The sequence below is a fragment of the Protomyctophum parallelum genome, assembly GCF_964188405.1.
Source record: "Protomyctophum parallelum genome assembly, chromosome: 10".
NCBI classification, from domain to species: Eukaryota; Metazoa; Chordata; class Actinopteri; order Myctophiformes; family Myctophidae; genus Protomyctophum; species Protomyctophum parallelum.
The window spans coordinates 28,900,168-28,925,681 of record NC_139704.1 but is presented as its reverse complement, the minus strand read 5'-3'; the positions used below and the strand labels follow the sequence as shown (position 1 = coordinate 28,925,681).

Sequence of the window (25,514 nt, the reverse complement as noted above, 5' to 3'; positions counted from 1 at the left end):
ACGCCGTTTTTCATCATTTTTGAGGATTTGAAAAAAAAAAAAAAAAAAACGATGGGTTATAGCCTATCGTTTTTTAAATTTTTGATTTTTTTTCAAATCCTCAAAAATGATGAAAAACGGCGTGCTATAGTGTGCCGTACGGTATGGGCTATTGCCCATGGTCAAAAATGGGATAAAAAACGTCTAAAAATTTACGTCTAAAACACGTCTATTTTTAGACGTGTTTTAGACGTCTTGTTTTTCGTTTTTTGAAATTTTGAAGAAAAAAAAAATCCTCGTTTTTCATCATTTTGGACCATGGGCTATAGCCCATATCGTAGACGTGTATTTTTTGACGTTTTTATCTCATTTTTAGACGCTCGTCTAATAGCCCATACTGTACAGCATACTATAGCACGCCGTTTTTCATCATTTTTGAGGATTTGAAAAAAAAGAAAAAAAAAAAACAGACCTACAAGCCCACAAGGTATCGCAGAGCAACTCATCTTTAATTTCAGCCCTGTAATTAAGCCCTTATATGTCTCAGCTGTGGAAGTGTAAAAGACTGCCAGCACTATGAGTGGCGCGCAACTTGAAGGTCTGCTATTTTACAATGGTCCTGAATGGGGGGAAACTATGCCCGAACAAATTGCTCTATCGCAAAAAGTAAAAGTCGAATGCAAATATTTTTTCCGCTGTGAGTGGCCTGAGATATTGAGGTACACCATGTGCGATTGTGGTGTTGGTACGATCGAAAATGTGGTTATAAGAGCGAGTTAAGAATTGTCATCGCGATAATTTCCTCGTAAGAATTTTACAATGGAGGTAAAAAAAAAATGGAGGTTAAAAGGCCGTAGTTCACATTCTGTATGTCTCTGTGCTTTGGTGGTCACATTGTGTGAAAGAGGACATGTGTGGCTACAAAATGACCAATGGACATGCGTGTAAAATGAATATTTTGGCCGGGACGACAATTTGTTTGGTAAATTTTCAAGGAAAGATTTTCTGTCTTCCGCACTCTAGTGAAAGAAGCCCCGCACTCTAAGTTGGCACTAATTAGGCGAAACGGCCTGCGATTGAACTGGGATTTCGGAGAAACCGTTAAACGTATTCGAATACGGTTTGAATTACGAAAAAGTCCAGAGTCGTGTGAGCTTTCTAAAGTTTAAATCACGTTTCTACGACAAAGTATGCCAGAGTAATGAGGCTGCAAAAGTGAGGTTGATTTAGAGATAAATCCCATACATTGTCAATGGGAGGAAAAACTATAAATAAAGTTAAATATTTTAAAAAGTATAAACTTTTTCAAAACTTTATCACCAATGAAAGTTCAAAGAACATTATAAAGTTTGAATGAAGTTTCAAAGTGAAAGTATGACGGAGTGTGTGTTTGAGAGGTGGTCATCTTGACCTTGAATCATTAACAAAGTATCAATTTCACCTGGGCTAGGGCTAGTCTATGCGAATGCAAACACTATTGAAAGTTAAAACCACACTGACTCAGTGAGAGAACGTATGTCCGAACAAATTGCTCTATCGCAAAAAGTAAACGTCAAATGCGATTTTTGTTTTCGCCGTGAGTGACCCGAGACATTAAGGTACGCCGTGTGCGATCGTGGTATTGGTACGATAAAAAACGTGGTTATAAGAGCGAGTTAAGAAATTGTGTTTGTGATGAAAGAATTGCTGATTCATTCAGGCAGTTAACATGAAGTTCTATGACAAATTATGATGGTACACCTGTCGCTTTCAGGGCTGTAGTTCACGTACCGTATGTATCTGGGCTTAACTATTGGCCATAACTAGTGTGTGCTCGCTGTGGCGAGCCCACAATAAATATAAACTGAGAACTAGAAACAAAATTTCAAGATTTCTTTCTGGGTGCCTGAAGCTCGCCAAGTCTGTGCAGCATTTGAGCCACGGACCACCATTTGATGACATTTAGCCTCTCAGAAGGGTCCATTTGGTTACATGTGAGCCAGGTCTCCCCATTGACTTTCAATGAGGTATTTTGTCTTAGTTTATTGCGCATTACGTTGCCACCAACATTCTAATGCTAACATGCTAACATGCTAATATTAACATGCTAACATGCTAGCATGATAACATTTTAATGCTAACATGCTAATGCTAACATGATATCATGCTAAAATGCTAACCTGCTGCTAACATGCTAATGCTATCATGCTATCATGCTATCATGCTAATGCTAACATGCTAATGCTAACATGCTAACATGCTAATGCTATCATGCTAACATGCTAACATGCTAATGCTATCATGCTAACATGCTAATGCTAACATGCTAACATGCTAATGCTAACATGCTAATGCTATCATGCTAATGCTAACATACTAACATGCTAGCATGCTTACATTTTAATGCTAACATGCTAATGCTAACATGCTAATGCTAACATTATATCATGCTAAAATGCTAACATGCTGCTAACATGCTAATGCTAACATGCTAATGCTATCATGCTAACGTGCTAATGCTAACATGCTAATGCTATCATGCTAACATGCTAATGCTATCATGCTAACATGCTAATGCTAACATGCTAATATGCTAACATGCTAATGCTAACATGCTAACATGTTAATATGCTAACATGCTAATGCTAACATGCTAATGCTAAGATGTCTGAGCTGTAAGGGTCCATTTGGTTTCGTTCAGCTTCTGAAACGGTCGAGAAATTACAGTTACGTGTTTCCCCGATTTTCTCCATTGACTTTCAATGTGTGTGTGTGTGCGTGCACATGTGTGCATGTGCGTGCATGTGCGTTCGTGTGTGCGCGTGTTTGAGAGGTGGTCATCTTGACCTTGAATCATTAACAAAGTATCAATTTCACCTGGGCTAGGGCTAGTCTATGCGAATGCAAACACTATTGAAAGTTAAAACCACACTGACTCAGTGAGAGAACGTATGTCCGAACAAATTGCTCTATCGCAAAAAGTAAACGTCAAATGCGATTTTTGTTTTCGCCGTGAGTGACCCGAGACATTAAGGTACGCCGTGTGCGATCGTGGTATTGGTACGATAAAAAACGTGGTTATAAGAGCGAGTTAAGAAATTGTGTTTGTGATGAAAGAATTGCTGATTCATTCAGGCAGTTAACATGAAGTTCTATGACAAATTATGATGGTACACCTGTCGCTTTCAGGGCTGTAGTTCACGTACCGTATGTATCTGGGCTGTGGTTGTGACATTGGGTAAAAGAGGACGAGTGTGGCTACAACATTACCGAAACCCATGCGTGTAAAGTGAATATTTTGGCCGTGAGGACGATTTGTTCGGAGAACTTCGCTACAGTCTTCACATTGGCTTCTCCCTCTGACCCGCTCTCTCTCTGGCCGTGCGACACTGTGAGTCGCATGCTCAGACCACACACACTTTGAACTGCGATAGCGGGCAAACCGTGCAACGTATTCGAATTCCGTCTGAACCACAACAAAGTCGATGGCCTCGTGTGCTGTTTGAGGTTTCTACGTAACAGTATGCCAGAGCAATGTGGCTCCAAAGTAACGTGTCGTTTTCTGTTTTTACCCGCGTTTCCCCATTGACTTTGCATGGGGCATTTTTCGCGTCGTTTATTGCGAATTACGTCGGCACGGTAACCCGAAACGGAAAGAAAAGCACAAGCACACCATTCCCGGCCGGGCCGCACGTTTCGATGTATATATTGTGGGGCTTTGGTAAACCGTGCGGCCGGCCATAGACGTCAAAGTTTCGTGTCTTGACTACGACGATAATTCTGGGTGCCTGCCATGCAATGGCAGAAACACAGGTTGAAATCCGCAACACATACTTAATCATCGTAATCAAGACACGAAACTTTGACGTCACATTTACGCACATGCACACATGTGCACGCACACACACACACACATTGAAAGTCAATGGAGAAAATCGGGTAAACACGTAACTCTGTAATTTCTCGACCGTTTCAGAAGCAGGGCGGCTCGCCGGAACCGGGCCGCCCCCTGAACGAAACCAAATGGACCCTTACAGCTCAGACATGTTAGCATTAGCATGTTAGCATATTAGCATGTTAGCATTAGCATGTTAGCATTAGCATGTTAGCATTAGCATGTTAGCATATTAGCATGTTAGCATGTTAGCATTAGTATGTTAGCATTAGCATGTTAGCATGATAGCATTAGCATGTTAGCATTAGCATGTTAGCATGATAGCATTAGCATGTTAGCATGTTAGCAGCATGTTAGCATTTTAGCATGTTAGCATGTTAGCACGGGTGACACGGAAACTTCTCCCTGACAAGTAAGATCTAAAAAACTCTAGTGCTGGCCCTTTAATGCCAACCCAGTGCTCCAAACGAGAGAGCAAGATACTGTAATCTACAGTGTCAAATGCCGCGGTAAGATCCAAGAGCACCAGAATGAGAGAGTCACTAGAGTCTGTAGCCAAAAATATGTCATTGAAGATTCTTAACAGTGCAGTCTCTGTGCTGTGGAGAGCTTTGTACCCGGACTGGAACACTTCCAGAATGCCATGTGTGTTCAAATGGGGCATCAGTTGGGCCAGGGCACATTTTTCCAAAACTTTGGAATTAAATGGGAGCTTGAAAATAGGCCGAAAGTTGGATAGGACAGAAGGATCAGCTAGTTAGCTACCACCTTGACCATAGGGTTCCTGGACAGAAGCGATGCCACTAACCTTGATTGATAAAGTTATGGATATTATTATGTATGTATGTATAATGCATATATTTTATTTTCTCTGGAGTTGTTAACCCATCTAAACTTTCAAGCACCAAACTGCAAATGTGTCCATATTTGTATATTATTGTGTATAATTGTATCCTTTGTTCCACAACGCGCCTGAGCTGAGCTGTCTGTTTTTGTTTGTTTGTTTTGTTTTTCCTGTCTTGTCTTTGTCATAAAATGTAAAAATCAAAAAAAAAAAAAAGATGAACCTAAATAGGTTTGAATGGGGTTTCTAGGTGTAAGTATGTAGGACTAGTTTGTGCTATTGCCATTGAGAATGCATTGGGCGTTTAAGTTAAATAACTAGTCTCCATTAACTGATTTGGACTGATCTACTCCACCCTTACCTGACACCCCTACCTACACTAGGTGTTGGTGATTTGAAGCAGCACCGTCCTACTAGGAGTATGTCCGGTTTGAACCGGCACACTTCTCCTAGGTATTCTACGGATATCATCTGATTTATCCGCTGGGCCACTTAACGGCACACACTCTGGGCCACTTAATGGCACGACACTGACCTCTCTAAGTTAGTGTCACAGTAAGGAAAGTGTCACAGTAAAGTCACAGTTTTTCCCATATTGAGAGAAGCCTGATTAATTTCTCTCCCAAGTGTTCTATTTTGGTTTGGAAGTGTCACATCCAGCATTGATTTTTAGTTATTTCTTAAACAAATAATCTCGTACAGTTATTCCCCATGAGATCGGCCTGAGTCATATAGTTTTCTGTACTTCATTGCACCTGCCCGAAACCTGGGATTGAACCACGGACCTTTAGATGTTCAATCTAACACTCTCACAACTGAGCTATTTCTTGCAAATGCCACCTCAATAATTAGCATTGATTGTTAGTTGTTAAACAAATAATCTCATACAGTTTTTACCCCAGTGAGATCAGCCTGAGAGTCATAACATTTCTTGTACCTCATTGCACTGCCGAAACCTGGGATTGAACCAGGGACCTTTAGATCTTCAGTGTAATGCTCTCCCAACTGAGCTATTTCGGCTTGAAAGTGGCACACCCAGAATGTATTTTGGAATTGATTGGTACTTGTTACTTCTTAAAAAGTTTATCTCACAGTTTTTCCTCCAGTGAGATCTGCCTGGGAGTCATATGGTTTTCTGCACCTCATTGCACCTGCCGAAACCTGGGATTGAACCAGGGACCTTTAGAATTTCAGTCTAACTCTCTCCCAAATGAGCTATTTCACCTTGAAAGTGCCACATCCAGAATGTATTTTTCAATTGATTGTTATTTTAGTTCTTTAAACAATCTCGTACAGATTTTCCCCCCGGGAAATCAGCATGAGAGTCAAACGGTTTTCTTTACCTCATTCCAACTTCAGAAACGCAGGATTGAACCAGTAGCCAGGGAGCAAGCACCAAAAATTCGAGAGGACCTGTGACCTGTCATGAAATACTTTTTATTTGTATTTTTTCTATTCACTTGGTCATTAAGGTACACAGAATGAGAGGTCTGCTCTGCCGGAAATATGGCGAAAAAAAGTTATGGACATTTTTGTATACCACACCATAGACAACCAATATACGGCAAAATGTCATATACTTTAACACTAGGAAGTCTGAGCAGCCGTTCTGACCGAATTTGAGATTTCAACGTTTATTTTCTTAGCCCATGGAGTCCAGAGAAAGTTCCCCTTGCATGACTTTGTCTAAATATTCGATTGAAATCATCTCTGTTTTTTTTTTCCATTTGAAACGTTTTGTAAATATGATTTTAGGCATATATCTCCTACTCAGTCTGACTATAATCGGCCCAATCGACCGCCGTCCCCCTTTCTCCCCCACTCGTCTTTTGTTTGCGCTGCTTGATAATGGTGTTAATGGTGATTCCCCGACATTTCCTTTTCACTTGATATCGTTTCGTAGAGAGCGCCTACACAACCGATTTATATACCAAATGAAAGCCCAAATTCCATAGTTTACATGGTATTTTTTTAAATGAGCAAAAAATGAGCGAGTTATGATTGAAAGAAAAGGAGTGGAGAAAAAAAAAGAACACACAAACAGACAGCTGGAGACGGCATTGTTGTTGTTGCATTCCATGTCCAACGAATTAAATCATATACGTTTGGCTGGTTAATTAACTTGGAATTTGTTTATTATTTTGATAAGATAATAGGAATATGAATACAATGATTATTATCATTGTTATTATTATTATTATTATTATTATTGAATGCTCGGTTAGACTCGACCCGACATTTACTTTCCATGAAGCGAGAACGCTTGCCGATGCGCGATACAAAATAAAAAGTAAGAAGAAATAATTCCAACCAGATAGACCTCCCGAACAGCTAAATGTTTTGTCAGTCAAAAGAACAGTTCTTTCTGCAAGCGACGTGGAAGGTATGTAGGCCTGCTGCTGTGGATTAATTTGTTCTGGCATATAGGCTCAATATCGCCAGCTCTTTGTCAGTCAAAAGAGTTCAGCCTGTCCGTCCTTCTTTATCTGTAAACTTTTCTGCAAGCGACCAGACCCGTGGAACTTTCCTTTTTCTCTCTCTCTCCCTCTCAGGGAAGCATGTAAATGTTCATGAATTCAATAACTGCGCGATGTTATAAACAGCAGCTGAGCTGGGGTTTCTCCTCAACATACAGTGGCAGACTGTAGCCTATATTTTTCTATTTAGTGTGCAAGGCTTACATCCGGTAAGCTGTATGCGCTGATTTCCATACACAACACATACACGATCCGTATCCTCTCCTCACCGGATGTTGAATTCACAGTGCTAACGGCCGTATTACGTTTTTTATTAATTAAACTGATATAACAACATAACGTGGCTAATAATTGTTTATTTGACTTATTGTTGGTAGAAGTGCAGGTGGTTGTTGTCTGTTGTCGAGAGAAGAGATGTGTAGGGCAGCGATCCAAGCCACATCCTTCCTCAGGGCTGCTTGGTTTCCATCCCACGTTGCACACACCACATCCTGAGCATTTAACTTGGCAGTGCTCATGATGTAGGTGAGCGGGTTATTGTCTGTGTAAATCGTGAAGTGAGGGGCGTAATACAGGTAATCCCTGAACTTCTCGCACACTGCCCATTTCAAGGCGAGAAACTCCAACTTTCCACTGTGTAGATTGTAGTTCCTCTCTGCAGGTGTTAAAGTTCTTGAACCGTAAGCAATGGCCCTCAACTTCCCCTCTTGCTGCTGGTACAGGATCACTCCGAGGCCCTTCTCGGATGCATCGGTATGCAGAACAAACGGTAGGTTGAAGTCTGGATATGCCAACACGGGTGGGTTCGTGAGCATGTCCACAATTCGCTCAAGTGTCATTTGGTGTTCTCTTGTCCATTCAATAGGTGTTCTGGAGGACAGTTGCGGTCCTTTGGACTTTCCTCTGCGTGTTACAGGCTCTTGCATTCCAGGCTTTACTTGCAGCAGCTCATAGAGAGGCCTTGCGATCAGCGAGAAATCCTGGATATAGGACCTATAGTAGCTTAGAAATCCAAGAAGCCGTCTCATGTCCCCCACTGTCTGTGGTGTCTTAGTCTTCAAGGACATCACTGCCTCCAGATCCTTTGGGTCAATTCTGACTCCTTCAGCAGACACAAGTCTTCCCACATATCGGACCTCACGTCGAAAGAGTTCACATTTCTCCGGTTTGAGTTTGACCCCATGGTGTTGGAGAGCTCGGAGGACTTTGCGCACTCCTGCAACGTGTTCTTCAAAAGACTTCGCATATCACAGGACATCATCAAGGTAGGGTAGGCAGTACTCGTCCCTCAGTGCGCCGAGCATCTCCTCCATACTCCGCTGGAAGGCTGCGGGTGCGTTTGTAAGGCCGAATGGGATGCGAACCCACTCGTACAACCCCCAGGGCGTGACGAAGGCTGTGAGATGTCTGGACCTCTGCTCAACGAAACCCTGATGGTAGGCTTTTCCCTGGTCTAAGATGCTGAACCAGGAATAACCACCAAGGGAATCTGTCAGGTCTTGGATTCTGGGTAGTGGATGTCGATCAGGGACGGTCTTTTGGTTCAACAGGCGATAGTCTATACAGAGGCGAAGCGTTCCATCCTTCTTCCGAACGCACACCATTGGGGCCGAGTAAGAAGACTTGGATTTTACCACCCACCCCTTTGCCAAGAGGTCCTGGATGTACTCCTTAACTTCTCTGAGCAATGGCTTTGGGATGGCGGAGTATGCTCTCTGAACAGGAATATCGTCCTTTAGATTGATCGACATTTCCAGGCTTGGAATGCAGCCAATATCGTTGCTGTCTCGTGCAAAAGCTGACGATTCTTCATATAGCATCTTCTTTACTGTCTCTTGTTGCTCCTCTTCCAGGTGCGTGATATCAACTGAGGGATGCCACAAGGACAGACTTTCATCGGCCGATGAAGTGGTGACACTGTTGATTTTCACGTCAACCTCCAAGTGGTCAGTTTTGTCAGGTCAGTATGTTTCAACCACTCTTGCTATGGTCTGAACATTTCCCAGGGCAGTCTTTCGAGGCAGGGTAATGTCATGCTTGGTATTGTTCCCAACTGGCACGGTTACATAATATGGTTGCTTCTGGTTCTGTATTTCGAGCATGCCTTCACCCACATCAAGTTATTCTAATGGCATGCTGTCTTCATCTGGCTCAAACAAGACAGGGCTGGTGGAAGAACTCATGTTAGGTGGGACTCTGCACTTTATCCATGCAACCTGGCCAGCGGGGATGACCATGTCATGTTGGCCTAGCCTCAGGCGTCCGCGTTTCATGCTGGGCTTTGTGGTGGATACACAGCTCACTATGGCCTCCGCCTTGTCACTTGTGATTGAGATGGCCCCACAGAGCAGGGTAATCAGTGTTGGGATTAGTATCGTGCTATAGTATGCCGTCCGATATGGGCTATAGCCCATGGTAAAAAATGATGAAAAACGAGGATTTGAAAAAAAGTCGAAAATCACTCCGAGACCATGGGCTATAGTCAATGGTCTCTGAGTGATTTTCGTCTTTTTTTCCAATCCTCAAAAATGATGAAAAACGGCATGCTATAGTATGCCGTCCGAGACCATGGGCGTCCATTTGCTGCTTTCCGCATCTCATCGGTAAGTGTTGTACTTGTCTTCTTGAACCTCACAATCTCACCAATAGCAGGATCTTCTTGCTGCACTCTCACAAGCTCATCGTGACTTATTGTTGGTAGAAGTGCAGGTGGTTGTTGTCTGTTGTCGAGAGAAGAGATGTGTAGGGCAGCGATCCAAGCCACATCCTTCCTCAGGGCTGCTTGGTTTCCATCCCACGTTGCACACACCACATCCTGAGCATTTAACTTGGCAGTGCTCATGATGTAGGTGAGCGGGTTATTGTCTGTGTAAATCGTGAAGTGAGGGGCGTAATACAGGTAATCCCTGAACTTCTCGCATACTGCCCATTTCAAGGCGAGAAACTCCAACTTTCCACTGTGTAGATTGTAGTTCCTCTCTGCAGGTGTTAAAGTTCTTGAACCGTAAGCAATGGCCCTCAACTTCCCCTCTTGCTGCTGGTACAGGATCACTCCGAGGCCCTTCTCGGATGCATCGGTATGCAGAACAAACGGTAGGTTGAAGTCTGGATATGCCAACACGGGTGGGTTCGTGAGCATGTCCACAATTTGCTCAAGTGTCATTTGGTGTTCTCTTGTCCATTCAATAGGTGTTCTGGAGGACAGTTGCGGTCCTTTGGACTTTCCTCTGCGTGTTACAGGCTCTTGCATTCCAGGCTTTACTTGCAGCAGCTCATAGAGAGGCCTTGCGATCAGCGAGAAATCCTGGATATAGGACCTATAGTAGCTTAGAAATCCAAGAAGCCGTCTCATGTCCCCCACTGTCTGTGGTGTCTTAGTCTTCAAGGACATCACTGCCTCCAGATCCTTTGGGTCAATTCTGACTCCTTCAGCAGACACAAGTCTTCCCACATATCGGACCTCACGTCGAAATTCTGGGTAGTGGATGTCGATCAGGGACGGTCTTTTGGTTCAACAGGCGATAGTCTATACAGAGGCGAAGCGTTCCATCCTTCTTCCGAACGCACACCATTGGGGCCGAGTAAGAAGACTTGGATTTTACCACCCACCCCTTTGCCAAGAGGTCCTGGATGTACTCCTTAACTTCTCTGAGCAATGGCTTTGGGATGGCGGAGTATGCTCTCTGAACAGGAATATCGTCCTTTAGATTGATCGACATTTCCAGGCTTGGAATGCAGCCAATATCGTTGCTGTCTCGTGCAAAAGCTGACGATTCTTCATATAGCATCTTCTTTACTGTCTCTTGTTGCTCCTCTTCCAGGTGCGTGATATCAACTGAGGGATGCCACAAGGACGGACTTTCATCGGCCGATGAAGTGGTGACACTGTTGATTTTCACGTCAACCTCCAAGTGGTCAGTTTTGTCAGGTCAGTATGTTTCAACCACTCTTGCTATGGTCTGAACATTTCCCAGGGCAGTCTTTCGAGGCAGGGTAATGTCATGCTTGGTATTGTTCCCAACTGGCACGGTTACATAATATGGTTGCTTCTGGTTCTGTATTTCGAGCATGCCTTCACCCACATCAAGTTATTCTAATGGCATGCTGTCTTCATCTGGCTCAAACAAGACAGGGCTGGCGGAAGAACTCATGTTAGGTGGGACTCTGCACTTTATCCATGCAACCTGGCCAGCGGGGATGACCATGTCATGTTGGCCTAGCCTCAGGCATCCGCGTTTCATGCTGGGCTTTGTGGTGGATACACAGCTCACTATGGCCTCCGCCTTGTCACTTGTGATTGAGATGGCCCCACAGAGCAGGGTAATCAGTGTTGGGATTAGTTTCTCTGGTTGTCCCAGGATCAGCTCCTCCACGACGTTGAAACCAAGCAGGGGTCTCTCCAGGGGCAGGCTGCTTACTAAGAATGGGACACTGATCAGTAGGTTGGGTCTTCGTGGGTCTTCGGTCTTCGTTCCCATGTACTGCCACCCAACCATCGAATGGGATGAGGTCTCCATTCACTGCATACACTCCCAGCTCATCCTCTCCCATCATCAGTTCAGTGATGTCCAAGGCAACCAGACAGCAACTAAAACTAACACCTCACCATGTATCTCTCCAGTAGTAGTCCAATAGTCCATTGTCTCGAATGATTTTCGTCTTTTTTTTAAATCCTCAAAAATGATGAAAAATGGCGTGCTATAGTATGCCGTCTGAGATGGGCTATAGCCCAATAAGCCCATGGTCAAAAATTATGAAAAACGAGGATTTGCAAAAAAGACGAAAATCACTCCGAGACCATGGGCTATAGCCCATTGTCTCGAGAAGACATACTATAGGAAGACATACTAAAGTATGTCTTCCGAAACCATGAACTATAGCATATTTCATCTTTCATCTTTTTTTTTATCCTCCAAAATCATGAAAAACGACGATGTCTTCCGAAACCACAAACTATAGTAGGCCTATGTCGTTTTTTTCATGATTTTCATAATTTTTTGAAATGCTCCAAAATCTTTAAAAATGACATACTATAGTATAGTATGTCTTCCGAATCCATGAATAGTATGTCGTTTTTTCATGATTTTCATAATTTTTTTAAATCCTCAAATCATGAAAAACGACAGCTTCCGAAACCATGAACTATAGTATGTCGTTTTTTCACCGTTTTAGAAATATAGTATTTTCAAATTTGAGAAATGTATAATGGAATGGCAGATTTTGGCACGTCAAAAAATCACTTTCACCTAGAATCTCCATTCACACTTTTTATAATTCAGCTTACTGTGGACACACAAGCTGGAACGTTTTACTTTGAAATGTTTTGTAGTTTCTGAGTTATTTAACTTAAACGCCCAATGCATTCTCAATGGCAATAGCACAAACCTTGGCATGCTACTAGTCCTACATACTTGCACCTAGAAACCCCATTCACAGCTATTTAGGGTCATTTTACGGTGGACATGTTTGCCTGAAAAGGAATCTTTGAAATGTTTCATAGTTTAAGAAATATAGTGCTTTCAAATTGTATATGGGGGTCAATGGCAGATATTGGCACGTCCAAAAAAGCACTTTCACCTAGAAACTCGGATCGATTCACAATCTTTATAATTCAGCTTACTGAATGCTAGAACCTTTTACTTTGAAATGTTTTGAAGTTTCTAAGTTATTTAACTTAAACGCCCAATGCATTCTCAATAGCAATAGCACAAACTTTGGCACACTACTAGTCCTACATACTTACACATAGAAACCCCATTCAAACTTTAATAGGTTCATCTTACGGTACCTTCTGTAGACTGTATTCATGCATGGAAATTACCGGATAGAGTAGGCAGGGCTCTGAACTGTAGATAGAAGTGTCCAGTCCGTCGTCCTTGCATTTTATTAGACAAACTGACAGTCTCTTTAGTCAGCATTAGCGTTTTATTTAATTACATCCAGAATTAAGTTAAGACATTTGCTTTTGGTATTGTGTTGTATTAAAAGTCTCTGCAAAACATATTGCATTTTAAGTGACAAATACATTCCTCTCAAACTTTGAAAATATATTTAACTATTTAACTTATAAATGACAATTAACATGAAAAGAAAATGGAGTTCATCTTTTTTGAGGGGCACTAGCCCTTCCTATGACCAGCATTGAGTGTTTGTGTAAACAAAAACATTGAAGACAAAAGTGTGTAAACACAAACATTGTCATATTTTATGGTTTTCATCATTTCTATCATAATTATTTTATGTCGAAAACCATGAAAAACTACATACTATAGTATAAGAAAATAGAAAAACTACATACTATGTATGTGGTATGTTGGTTTTCATGATTTTCATCTTTTTCTTTTAACGTCGAAAACCATGAAAAATGACATACTATGTTGTTGTTCATGATGAAAATAATACTATACTATATACTATAGTATTTTGTCATTTTTGTATAGTCAAAAATCATAAAAACGGCATATGTAGGACTGTAACGATATAGTAGCTGCATATTTTAATGTCAAGAATCTAAGTACACCGAAATGTAAACAGCAACATATCGTATCGTTTGACTCTGTATTGTATCATTTTGCAATGCAAATAATCGGTATCGAATCGTTTTGCAATGCTAAGAAATCAATGTATTTTGCAAGAAAGTAAAAGAGGGGTTTAATTACTTTTCCATTCCATATCGGTACACTTGGTCTATTTATAAATGTGTGTATTCTCTGTAGTGTTTATGTCAAGGTACAGGGTTTGTCCATAATGTGTTCAAGATACGTATAACGTCTATGTACTCAATCACTGCGTTTTAAATATATATTCATACATTTCCCTTAAAAAACTGTTTTCCTTTTCTTTGGCCTATAATGAAATGCTTAAATTGAATGAATATAACCAATAGCTGACCTTTTTTGTAATTTTAAATTTTTATTGATAAATCGAGCAACAGTGGGGCTAGGATCTCAAACCAGAGACATGTAACACAACATATTCAAGAATAAAATAGTTGAATTCATAATCCTCTCATTGATACTTTTTTATCCAACAATTTGTATTTCATCTGATGAAATTGGTACAGATTTGTATTTTTTAATGCACAGTTGCACAGTACACATTTACATCTTCTGCCTACAGAATGTGTGTGTGTGTGTGTGTGTGTGTGTGTGTGTGTGTGTGTGTGTGTGTGTGTGTGTGTGTGTGCGCACGTGTACGTGTGTGTGTGTGTGTGTGTGTGTGTGCGTGCGCGCGAGCGTGTGCACGTGTGTGTGTGTGTGTGTCATTGTGAATCAGGAATTTTGTGAATTCGATATCGGTGCACTGTAAAATATTTACATTACATGTTGTGATTATTTCAGTCATGTGTGGGGAATGACATTATTGCTACGCGACTCCTCGGGTTCGCCCCGGCTTCCCGACTCGGCAACATCGTGGCTCCCGCTAGGCCCGGTTGGAGCCTACAGAAGCCGCTGTGTTTCCTAATCTTCGGACAGTTGGAGGGGGGCCGTCTCAAGCCAACGTGAGCCACGAACTGTGCCACAGAGTCGCTACGCCGAATGTTGCGAGGGGGGGTGAACTTGAAAACAAGCGCTCCATTTTCGAATTCCCTGAATGTTCCCTTTCACTGTAACGTATACACACACTCACATACACGCACACACACGCATATGAGTGTATTTTATACACAGTATATTGTCGCTGTCGGGCAAAAACCTCATATCTCCACATTTCACCGTGATGTTTTTTCATGAATGAATGCTTATATTTCCTAAAAGTTTTGGACATGCAATGATGACAGTACTGTGTATTTATAAAGTATGTATATCTTTCCCGTGATGTGTGTGTGTGTGTGTGTGTGTGTGTGTGTGTGTGTGTGTGTGTGTGTGTGCACGCGCGCGCGCGCGCGTGCGTGCGTGTGTGTGTGTGTAAATAGTGATGCATGGTGCATGCGTCTCCATTTCACGTATTCATGGGTAACTGGCATCTTATTTGTAGCCAACATACTTCTTCAAATAAGTGTTAAATACCTCAATATTCTGAATGCTAAAGAGTGTTTGTTGAGTAAATAGAAAAGGCATTTTCAAGACGGGATACCAATCTTATCCAATCAGGGGAGGCCTACAACTCACATGGGATACAGATTAAACAAGACAAGTTGGAAGGGACGACACAAATAAATGAGCATACAAAATTGGAACTGGAATAATATAACATTGAAGCTGAAAAATGGGTACTCTCTCCTGATATGCTGAAATTGGCAACCCGCCTGAAAATGTATTTTTCGGTTTATTAAAGAGCTGGAGAGACGGGGAGACTCTGAACTACTGAACAAACACTCAGCAATGATTACTATGAGAACATAGTGCACTGAACACTCAATTCACTATTTACCCTATACCTTTAACTATAAATCAGAGGATTTTTGCTCTGTACTTTCCCCTCTGTTGTTACATGACACACAATTACCATTGGGGCCAGATTCAGGAGGGAAATTTACGACCAGGTGTAAATGAAGTGCGTAAATGAGTGTGTATAATCCATACGATCAATCTCACGTCATTCACCAAAGGTTGTGTAATGGCTTCATTTGTGCGTATCACAGGTGTATCTCATTTCGCCTGGTGTAATAGAACATCCACACCCATTTAACGCCATATAAGGCAACAGGAAATATCTTACCTCGGGTGACAAACGTCATATCGCAGCCTGCATAATGCACAGATCTCCAAGCGTATAACAGTGAACACGGTGATCCGCGATGCATCGCACCGCATGGACTTGTAGATCTTGTATCTCGCAATGTCAACTGACTGACCGATTTTGGCTACATAGATATAGGCTATTTTTTTTATGTGCTGACCAATGTTGGGGACATATAGGGGTGTAACGATATAGTAACTGCATCGAAAAATCCAAATTTAATTTAATTTCAAGAATCAAAGTATATCGAAATGAAAACAGCAACATTGACTATGTATCGTATCGTATCGTTTTGCAATTGAAATAATCGGTATCGAATCATTTTGCTATGATTGTATCAATACTACATTTTTGTGTGGTATGAGAAAAATGAAAAAGAGGGGTTTAATTACTTAATTAAAAAAAATAATTAAATAGTTACTGTATCGATTTCAAATCATTGAATCGTATCGTATCGCCATAATGAACCAATATCGTCCATGTATCGTATCGTCAACCATGTACCGTGATACGTATCGTATCGCTGTTAAAATGAATCGTTACACCCCTACCTACATATTGTATTTGAGGTTTGTGACTATTACTAAATGCATTTACGCTTTAATCACTAACCCAAGTCAGGGGAGTCACTTGACTTGAGAATGGTCGTAGAATACGCTCAAAGTCACAGCCAAAAGAAAATCATGAATTCCACACGTCGTAAATGTCCGTACGCTCATAATATGAGCGTAAATTTCTTCCTGAATCTGGCCCATGTTCTTAAAACACAAAACCTGAAGTCTGGTCTAATCCAATGATCCACAGCATCCCAGCAAACCCACAATCAAGAATGAGAGTGACAGAGTGTACTCCACAAAAACCCTGAGCAATCAATTTAACTCTAACGAGAGTGTGAGACGTGACCTGCGAAGGGTCCCTTCTTGTAACACCAGCCGACTCTCACAGAGCTAAACATAGCACTCTAGGCTGTAGCGGCATCGCACCGAGATCCGGATGGAACCCTCGACAAGACATGTCTCTAAATGAAAGTGGTCCTCTGCAGAGCCGCTAAGGTAGATGAGGCAAATATTGACTGATTTATCTGTGGAACTGAGTCAAATAAGAAACTCCTACAATTCCAAGTGCTTGTCAGGGTGGGTGGGGGGTCCCCAGTTAATTTTTCTTTTCTTTTCTTTTTCCTGTGGGGGTCGTGGCCCACTACTACTGTATACGGCTTATGTATCTTTTCGACTACAAGAACTAAGTGAACCGCGTTGTGCCGTGCGGGCTATTATTTCAGGGGTTCTGGATCTGTGTCCATCCATGATGCCCTACGGCTCGGTGTCAGATCAGACGAGGTTCTCAGAACCTAATTTGGACCCTGCTCAGGAGAGGCAGTATAACACACCCTGAACTCAGAAGGTATCCTTTCAAAAACGTTTGGAAAATAGTGGGAATGTAGCATACTCATCGCTGTCGGGCAGAAACCCCTTATCTCCATAATATTCTATTCTATATCAATTTTTTTTTAAAGACCTGGGGCCGTTCTATAAACGTCTTCTAAATCCGATTATATCAGTGGTGATCAAACCTTTTCATGTACTCAAAATTGTATGAATTTGGCTGCCGATCCCCATCTCATAATATATTGTGCCATGCAGGGACCCCCAGAAGCAAAGATTTGAGTTAGAAACGTATATATATATATATATATATATATATCACTCATTCTTGAGATGAGGGACAAAAGTGGAAAAAACATGTCCCACACATAAGAGCCTTATTATTGTTAAGAATAAATTAATTTAATAAAAATAAAAGCACTTGCAAAGTTAAATGTAATACAGTTGTGTATTATTATGCCATTAATTTCATTATAATTGTTTTCATATGCCATCTGAATTAGTTAAAAGCAGGCACTGTACCCAAAAACGCCTGTATTTAGCCTGTCCCCAGCAAGTGGTCATAATTTCAAACTGCTAAAAAAGTGTCTAATACTGTCACAATCACATAAATATACATACTAAATTAAAGTAGATTGTCAACAACATAGCAAACAATATACACAATAATTTTAATTTATATTTTCCATTAGATATCTCATATCAAATGTGTGTCCCACGTCTCCTGTCAACTCCGTCAGGTTTTTTAAAAGTCTTAAATTAATCAGAAAATATTGTCGACAGATTTAGCCTGAAGACTCCTTTTCCAAGTCCCGTTTGTATTTGTTGCAACAGTGGAGCACCTGGTCTGACAAGCATTCAATTGTTTGATATTTTAAACAAACAATGTTGATATCAGGGTGGTCACAGCTTTTACATGTCAACTCCGTCAGGACATTATTATGATCTTTGTTAAGAATTCCAAAATAATGTTTATTATAAAAGTTTAGGGTTAGGTTTAGCTAACAAATGAAGCAAAAACAAAATGGCTACATTGTACTACAGAGGGTTAAGATGAAAACAAATGACATTTTGTCAACTCCGTCAGACGTCAACTCCGTCAGGTTTTGTGTCTGACGGAGTTGACATGTATCTGACGGAGTTGACAAAAGTGTTCCTAAAACAATAAAATTATAGTTTTTGAATAATGGGACGTATTCTAATTTGGCACACAGTTAGAGCATGCCTTAAGGAACATTTTTGGCTATAGGGCCATCACAGATTTGTCTCGTGGTGACCATGGCAGCCATTTTCCAAAATTGCCACCACCTGATGTTATTTTACAATAACTCAAGTTCTACACCACATAGGAACTTGATTCTGGTGACTAAGACTACATTTTCAAGGATGAGGGATACAGTGGTACAATTTAGATTTTCCCTGTGACCATGGCAGCCATATTTCAAAATGGCCGCCACCTGCTGTTATTTTACAATAACTCAAGTTCTACACCATCTAGGATCTTTATTCTGGTGACTAATCATACATTTTCAAGGATGTGGGATACATTGGTACTATTTAGATTTGTCCTGTGACTATGGCAGCAATTGTTTTTCAAAATGGCCGCCACCTGCTGTTATTTTACAATAACTCAAGTTTTAGACCACCTAGGATCTTGATTCTGGCGACTAATAATACATTTTAAAAGATGAGGAATACAGTGGTACTATTTAGATTTGTCCTGTGACCATGGCAGCCATTGTTTTTCAAAATGACCACCAACCTGCTGTTATTTTACCAATAACTCAAGTTTTAGACCACCAAGGATCTTGATTCTGGTGACTAATCATTACATTTTCAAGGATGAACTTTCTCTGGGAGGGGTCAGGGCTTATTTCAGGTGCAGGTTGAGTTGCTACTGACAGGACATTAAAAGGAGGTGGGCTTTCTGGCCTTTGACTTGTCCCTTTCAGGTACAGACGCACAGTTTGACTTCACTGGCCACTGCAGTGTGGCGTTGATCTTGGTGGCCTCCTGCCAGTGTTTCTCCATCCTTCTCATGACCTCTGTGTTCTGGGGCTCTGTTATAGTTAACTTACATTGTCTTGGCTGGAGATTGCTTTCCTGCAGGGTCCAGCCCAGTCTTGTGCAGATGGCTGCTGGCCCACCTGGAGGCCCCAAACTCACTTGTTCGGTTGGTGTGATTAGGTGGGGTGGTCTTCCCCAATCAGGATGAAGGGTTTAACCCTTTCAAACGGCAGTCTGGCCAAGTGTCTGTATTTAGTTGTGAGGCTAGATACAGGATACGATTTCTCACCCAGCCCCAGGTGACTTGAGGTGAAGGCTCCTTTGATTTGGTAACATTGCTTTGGTTGACATGCTGGGGACACAGAACGACACTGATGCCTTCAGTGTCTGCACATCCTGCCTGATAGTCCTGAAGGCAGATCTTCTGTCTTCAGTCTTTCGCTCACTGTTCACTGCTCAATGTTCACCTCAAGCAGGTCTTCAAGGTGTTTGCCTTTGCACAGGCTATATGGCTAGGACTCGTGCTTCAACCACTCAGAGAACTCCAACATGGTGTTGGTTGCTCCTGGGCCGCAGAGCATTGTGCGGCAGAATTCAGCTCTCATCTCTGGTGGCAGCTTGTTGAGGAGTCGTGCAACATGTGAGCCGCATCTAAGTTCTGTGTCTCCCTCTGGGCCTAGGGTAGACACTTGCTATTTTCCGTAACACTAATTGGTGGGGCTGTCCAAACTTGTTGTTTAGTTGTCAATCGGGTCTCTGTTGGTGAAGTCGGGTCTAGGTGGTCTAGAAGATGAGTTAGTCAGGGGATATTAATACAATCTGGTAATACATTCCTTATCAAGAATTTTCTTCACCAATGTGTTTGGAAGGGTGTCTACTAACATATCCCACATTGCTTTATATTCAACCACCCTAGGGGAACTTTTGACAGCTGCTGAAAGTTGGGGTACCATCAACAACCTATATAAGGCAAAATGTTCATTATGCTTTAAGTAGCATGTGACATGTCAAACTAGGGAGTTTTCATGATTCTGAATGCATTCCAAACATTAGCTATGCACGAAGAACACTCCTTGGGCTGAAAACGGCCATAGCCGTCATCACAAAATGAGGTCAGCACATTTGGGCAAGTGGATATATGGCCGAATTTAGCCCAAGGGGTTTGACCCCTAGTTTGGCCATAGACTCCCTAGTTTGGCCATAGCCACTTGGTATGGTACCCAACTTTCAGCAGCTGTCAAAAATGTTCAATAGAAACCAATGTGGGATATGTTAGTAGACACCTTTACAAACACATTGGTGAAAAAATTATTGGTAAGAAATGTATTCACAGATTTAACATTATTCTGATAATATTCCCTGACTAAATTGGTAAAATAATAGCAGGTCCACCATTTTTGAAAATGGCTGCCATTGTCACAGGATAAATCTAAATAGTACAACTGTATTCCTCCTCCTTGAAAATGTAGGATTAGTCACCAGAATCAAGATCCTAGGTGGTGTAGAACTTGAGTTATTGGGAAATAACAGAAAGTTGGCGGCCATTTTGAAAAATGTCTACCATGGTCACAGGACAAATCTAAATAGTACCAATGTATCCCACATCCTTGAAAATGTATGATTAGTCACCAGAATCAAGATCCTAGGTGGTGTGGAACTTGAGTTATTGTAAAATAACAGCAGGTGGCGGCCATTTTGAAAATGGCTGCCATGGTCACAGGGCCAATATAAATAGTACCACTGTATTCCTCATCCTTGAAAATGTGGGATTAGTCACCAGAATCAAGATCCTAGGTGGTCTAGAACCTAAATCAGTTAAACTTGTCAACTCCGTCAGATGTTCGTCAACTCCGTCAGACGTTCGTCCCGTGATGTTTTTGTTAATTTTCAAAGAAATAGAAAATTCGATGTTAAATATTTTGTGCTTATGTATTGAAACACCAACTGAAATGATACGTAATGATGTTTTTTTTTTTTTTTTACATAGTTTTCATGTTATAATATTGAAAATAAAGGTTGAAATGACGGATTTGAGAAATTGGATATTTCATAATAGTGTGATATTGGAACAAAACAATATTAAAAGAATTGTATTACTTAACTTGATTACTGAAAGCCATTATAAGATAACTGAGGACTTTATATTATTGTTGAAATTATCAAATTCAATTAAAAGGGATTTTAGTGTGTTTGACGGAGTTGACAAGAATCAGGTATTAAGTGCATAAATGTCCCATTTTAGAAAGAAATGTTATGCGAAAAACCTGTTCCTTCTCAAGATTGGTAGTTGAGACCTGTGTCTACAAATACATCTATTTGATTTGAATGTATCTTAAAAAAAAAAAAAATCTAGTTTGAAAAAAGTTTTGTCCCTTATCTCAAGAATGGGTGATATATATATATATATATATTAGGACTGACCTTCGATCACGTTTTTGATGATCGACGCTTCGATATAAATTTGTTTAGATCGGCGACGCTTCGAAACCCAACGGGGGGGGGTGCGATGCGAGGTGCGCGATGCGAGGTGCGCGATGCGAGGCGCGCGATGCGAGCAGTGACTCTTTGGCTTAAACAACGATATAGCGGAGAGAAAGGCATGCTTGGATTGGTCTCATTTATTTTAAACGATAAGCAACAACTGTTGCAGCCTTCATGAAAGCAGTGACGCACAAATAATTAGGCTTAATAAAACATCCGACTGTAACAAGTCAACTGCCTGACACAGTCATTACCTCTCAAATAAAAATTATATAGCCTATAATCCAGAAAATGTAGGGATTTAGCTTCTCTTCCGATTGAAACTCAGATGTGAAAACACCAAAAAAAACACCACCCAACCGTAACATGAATGCAACTCTTAAATCAATCAAACCCTTCAGACCAGACTCTGTCTTGGGCTCGCGGACCAAATGGGGCCGTCTCGCGGACAAAAAGCGGACGCTTTAAAAAAAAAGACTATTCGATTCAAAATTTCAAAATTTATTCCCGTGCGTATCGATTGAACGTCGATTAATTGATTTTTTTGGGTCAGCCCTAATATATATATATATATATATATATATATTCAAAGATTTACACAAATCTTCACGATATTTCAAAAATAGCAAATTTACAAGCTTGTATATCTGCTATTTTTGAATAGCAAAAGTATAAAATAATGGTTAAGGTGGTTAAAATCTAAAATGACACAGCTTTCCTGGTCTTAAATTAATGGGTTAATGCGCTACTACAGGGTCACACTAAACAAAAGCATCATAAGTAGCAGCTCTACAAGCCCGACAAGTTTTGACATGCAAGTTGCGAGCTTGTTGATCTGCTACTTTTGCCATTTTTTTAATTTTGAATCCTGAAAAGCAACAGTTTTTCAGGACACATGAGGTTTTCACCCGACAGAGGCGATATATATGAGCTCACACGTTTTTTTCCTAACATACCGCCCACAAATTTAGGGGTGGTTGTAGTTATAATGCGAACATAAACAAAAAGACAGAAGTCACAGAACTTTCACAGGTTGTGTAAAGTCTCAGGTTATTATGGAAGGTTCTGGGGGTGAACCCTTCATAGTCAAAAAGAGCCATTAATGACTTGGCCTTTAGTTTAGGTCCCACTGAAATAAGTGTCAGGTGATGACATGAGAGCTCCGGGCAGGCGTGACACGGGTACTTCTGAACACTCGTAAGCTTCCAGCAAGCATGCTCCCACCCTGCGTGGGGTTTCTTTACAGTCCACCAGGGGGGCAAAAACGTAGAAGAAGGGGGAAACATTGCAAAGGCTGTGGGGGGGGGGGGCATTGAAGAAGAAGACGAAGAAGCACATGAAGAGGGCAAGGGAGAGTAGCAGTTCAGTGAAAAGTTTTGCTCCGAGAGTCTCTGTACATTCCCCATCAGCCTCGGAGTAGCGAGCGATGGAGACAGCATAGGAGGGAGGGAGGAGGAGGAGGAAGAGCAGGAGGAGGAAAATGGGAAATCCACGGCTGAGAGGAAGGAAAGCCAGTGGTTACAGTATTCCGGTCTGGAGGTGAGTAGATAAGAGAGGTAGCACAGAGATAGCGAGAGGCCAGAGGGAAACGCCGGACCACCGTCGGATCCCTGAAGACCGCGTCCCCCCAAAGTATGCCACCTGGGCTGAAGAGAGAGACAAGACAGACAGACGGATTAACACAGATAAGACAGACAGACAGATTAAGACAGCCAGATCTTTGTCAGTGATTCTCAGGCTTGATTATTTCAAGGAACCCCAGTTTGATACTGTATTTCCAAAACTGTTACTTTTCAGCTGCTTTTGTATGACGCTGTAGTATGATAGGGCATTCATTTATGAAAAAACCCCACAAAAGGTTAGAATGTGGAGGTTTCTGCCAGACAGCAACAATAATATGCATTATGATTAGGCCATGGATGCCCATTTGATATGTTTTTCTTCTCTTTTTTATCTCTGGGAATCTCCTCTTAAGTTATCTGAGAGTCCAAATTTGCAATCATTTAGCTGAGGTTGATCCCCCCCCCCCCCCCCCCCCCCCACACACACACACACACACACACACACACACACGAGAACCACTGGCCTATGTTTGCAACAGGGTATGTTTGAATGGGGGGGGGGGGAGGGGGGGGGGGGGGGGGGGGGGGGGGTTCATGCAGAGGGGTGCAGAGCAGGAGCACGGTTGGAGGAATGTCAGCACCTCTAAGCCTTTTGTCCAGAAAACCCCTGGTCTCATTAAGGCAGCTTAGGTAGGTAGGGTAAGGTATCTCCTTCCACAGCAGCAAAGCCTTTATTCAGCCAAATACTACTATAAACGTGTGTTACATATCGGGGATTATATATATTTATGAGATGATAACCTGATGATTGTATTTATATATATATATTATATGATAACGTGGTTATGCTTATATATATATATATACTGATATATATCGTGAATAGGTTACATTGTACAGAGTGCTGATTCTGTGATTCCGTAGTTCCGTAGGCCAGGGGCTATATCTGTGTGGAGCCCCTGAGCTGATTCTGTGACTCTGTTATTTGTGATGCTGAGCTAAAGTTACAACTGATTATAATTATATATATATATATATATATGTAGAGATATATAATATATAATATAATGTACGGAGTATGGGAGCGTGTTTATTGTAAATCTTTGTTAGGCAGTAGTTAGTGTAGGCAGCTTAGATAGTTTGAACTTTTGTAACCCCTCTTTTCCTTTTATTGGTTAGAGTTAGAGTTAGGTCAGAGGGTTATGTGACACTTTAGCATAGGGCTAGATAGTTTTGATAGTTTTGTTTAGTTGCCCAACTTGCCCCATACAGCCTGTCTTTGTTTTGGAGTGAAGTTGTAATCTTTATTGTTTATATTTATATACCTTATCACCTTAACGTTCAATAAATAACAACTCTTATGTCAGCCGTGTTGCATCCTCTTCTTGAATACCCCTAGACATACAAAGGGGAATGTAACAACGTGACTCAGTAGTCAGTAGCACGTTAAGGGCAACTGTAGCATCATGGGATTCCCCGGACCCCGATTTGAGTACAACTCGGCATAGAGAAGCCGTCTGGAAAGCAGAAGGTTGTCGGTAACTCTCTCCGGTCTAGGTGTCAAAGTGTCCCTGAGCATTTATAGGGGATTCACACTGAGAGGGACTGAATTTGTTTAATTGGAACGGTTTCCGAATATGGTTGCCTGGTCACCTGGGTACACTTGCATAACACACTTTAATCCTCCAGGTGGCGGTGTGCTTGATGGCTGGCGTGTACGGACACTGACCATCAACTCTGCGACATTGTCTCCAATAAATCCAGACACATTGCATTGCCTCTTTGCCATTACTTCACTGTCAGCCTGCCTGCTATTCACTGTGTCAGTTAGTTCTGTGCTCCAGTGTCGTGTTTAATATTAGTTTGCTATGGATTCTACTTTATTATTTTGTTTTACTTTGGAAACTATGCCAAGCAAAGCCCAAGAGCCACGTGTAGTCCGCAGAATAAGATCAGCGCGTACTGTGGTGCTGCGTGTATACGCAGATTCAACAGGAGACGGGCGGCGTTGAGAAATGCGCTGGTGTTACTCGTCGTGCAGTGTCTGTGTTTTTTGTTGTTGACGCTTGGCTCGTCGACTAGAGATTATGTCACGTTCTTTAAAAAAAAACAGTCCACTTCCTTCTTTAGGTACGCATGCATTCACATTGGAACAATCCGTATCTGAATACACTTCAACGGTCCAGAGACCCGCCCCCCATGCGGTCCCGGGGACGGTTGGGGCGA

At 41.5% G+C, this 25,514-nt stretch overlaps 2 protein-coding genes across 3 annotated transcripts in view; both read right to left on the bottom strand.

Moving 5' to 3' along the window:
* The window catches only part of loxl4 (lysyl oxidase-like 4), a 336,094-nt gene that overhangs the window by 212,788 nt on the left and 97,792 nt on the right, over nt 1-25,514 (bottom strand). The gene's annotated exons all lie outside the window — the stretch shown is intronic.
* Nucleotides 23,245-25,514, bottom strand: part of LOC310865154 (cartilage acidic protein 1-like) — a gene marked incomplete at its 3' end in the record, with an annotated part of 34,168 nt that continues 31,898 nt past the window's right edge. Inside the window, exon 15 of the mRNA XM_083774166.1 lies at nt 23,245-23,372. Coding sequence (XP_083630292.1) covers nt 23,245-23,372 — 128 coding nt within the window. The remainder of the gene's footprint in view (nt 23,373-25,514) is intronic.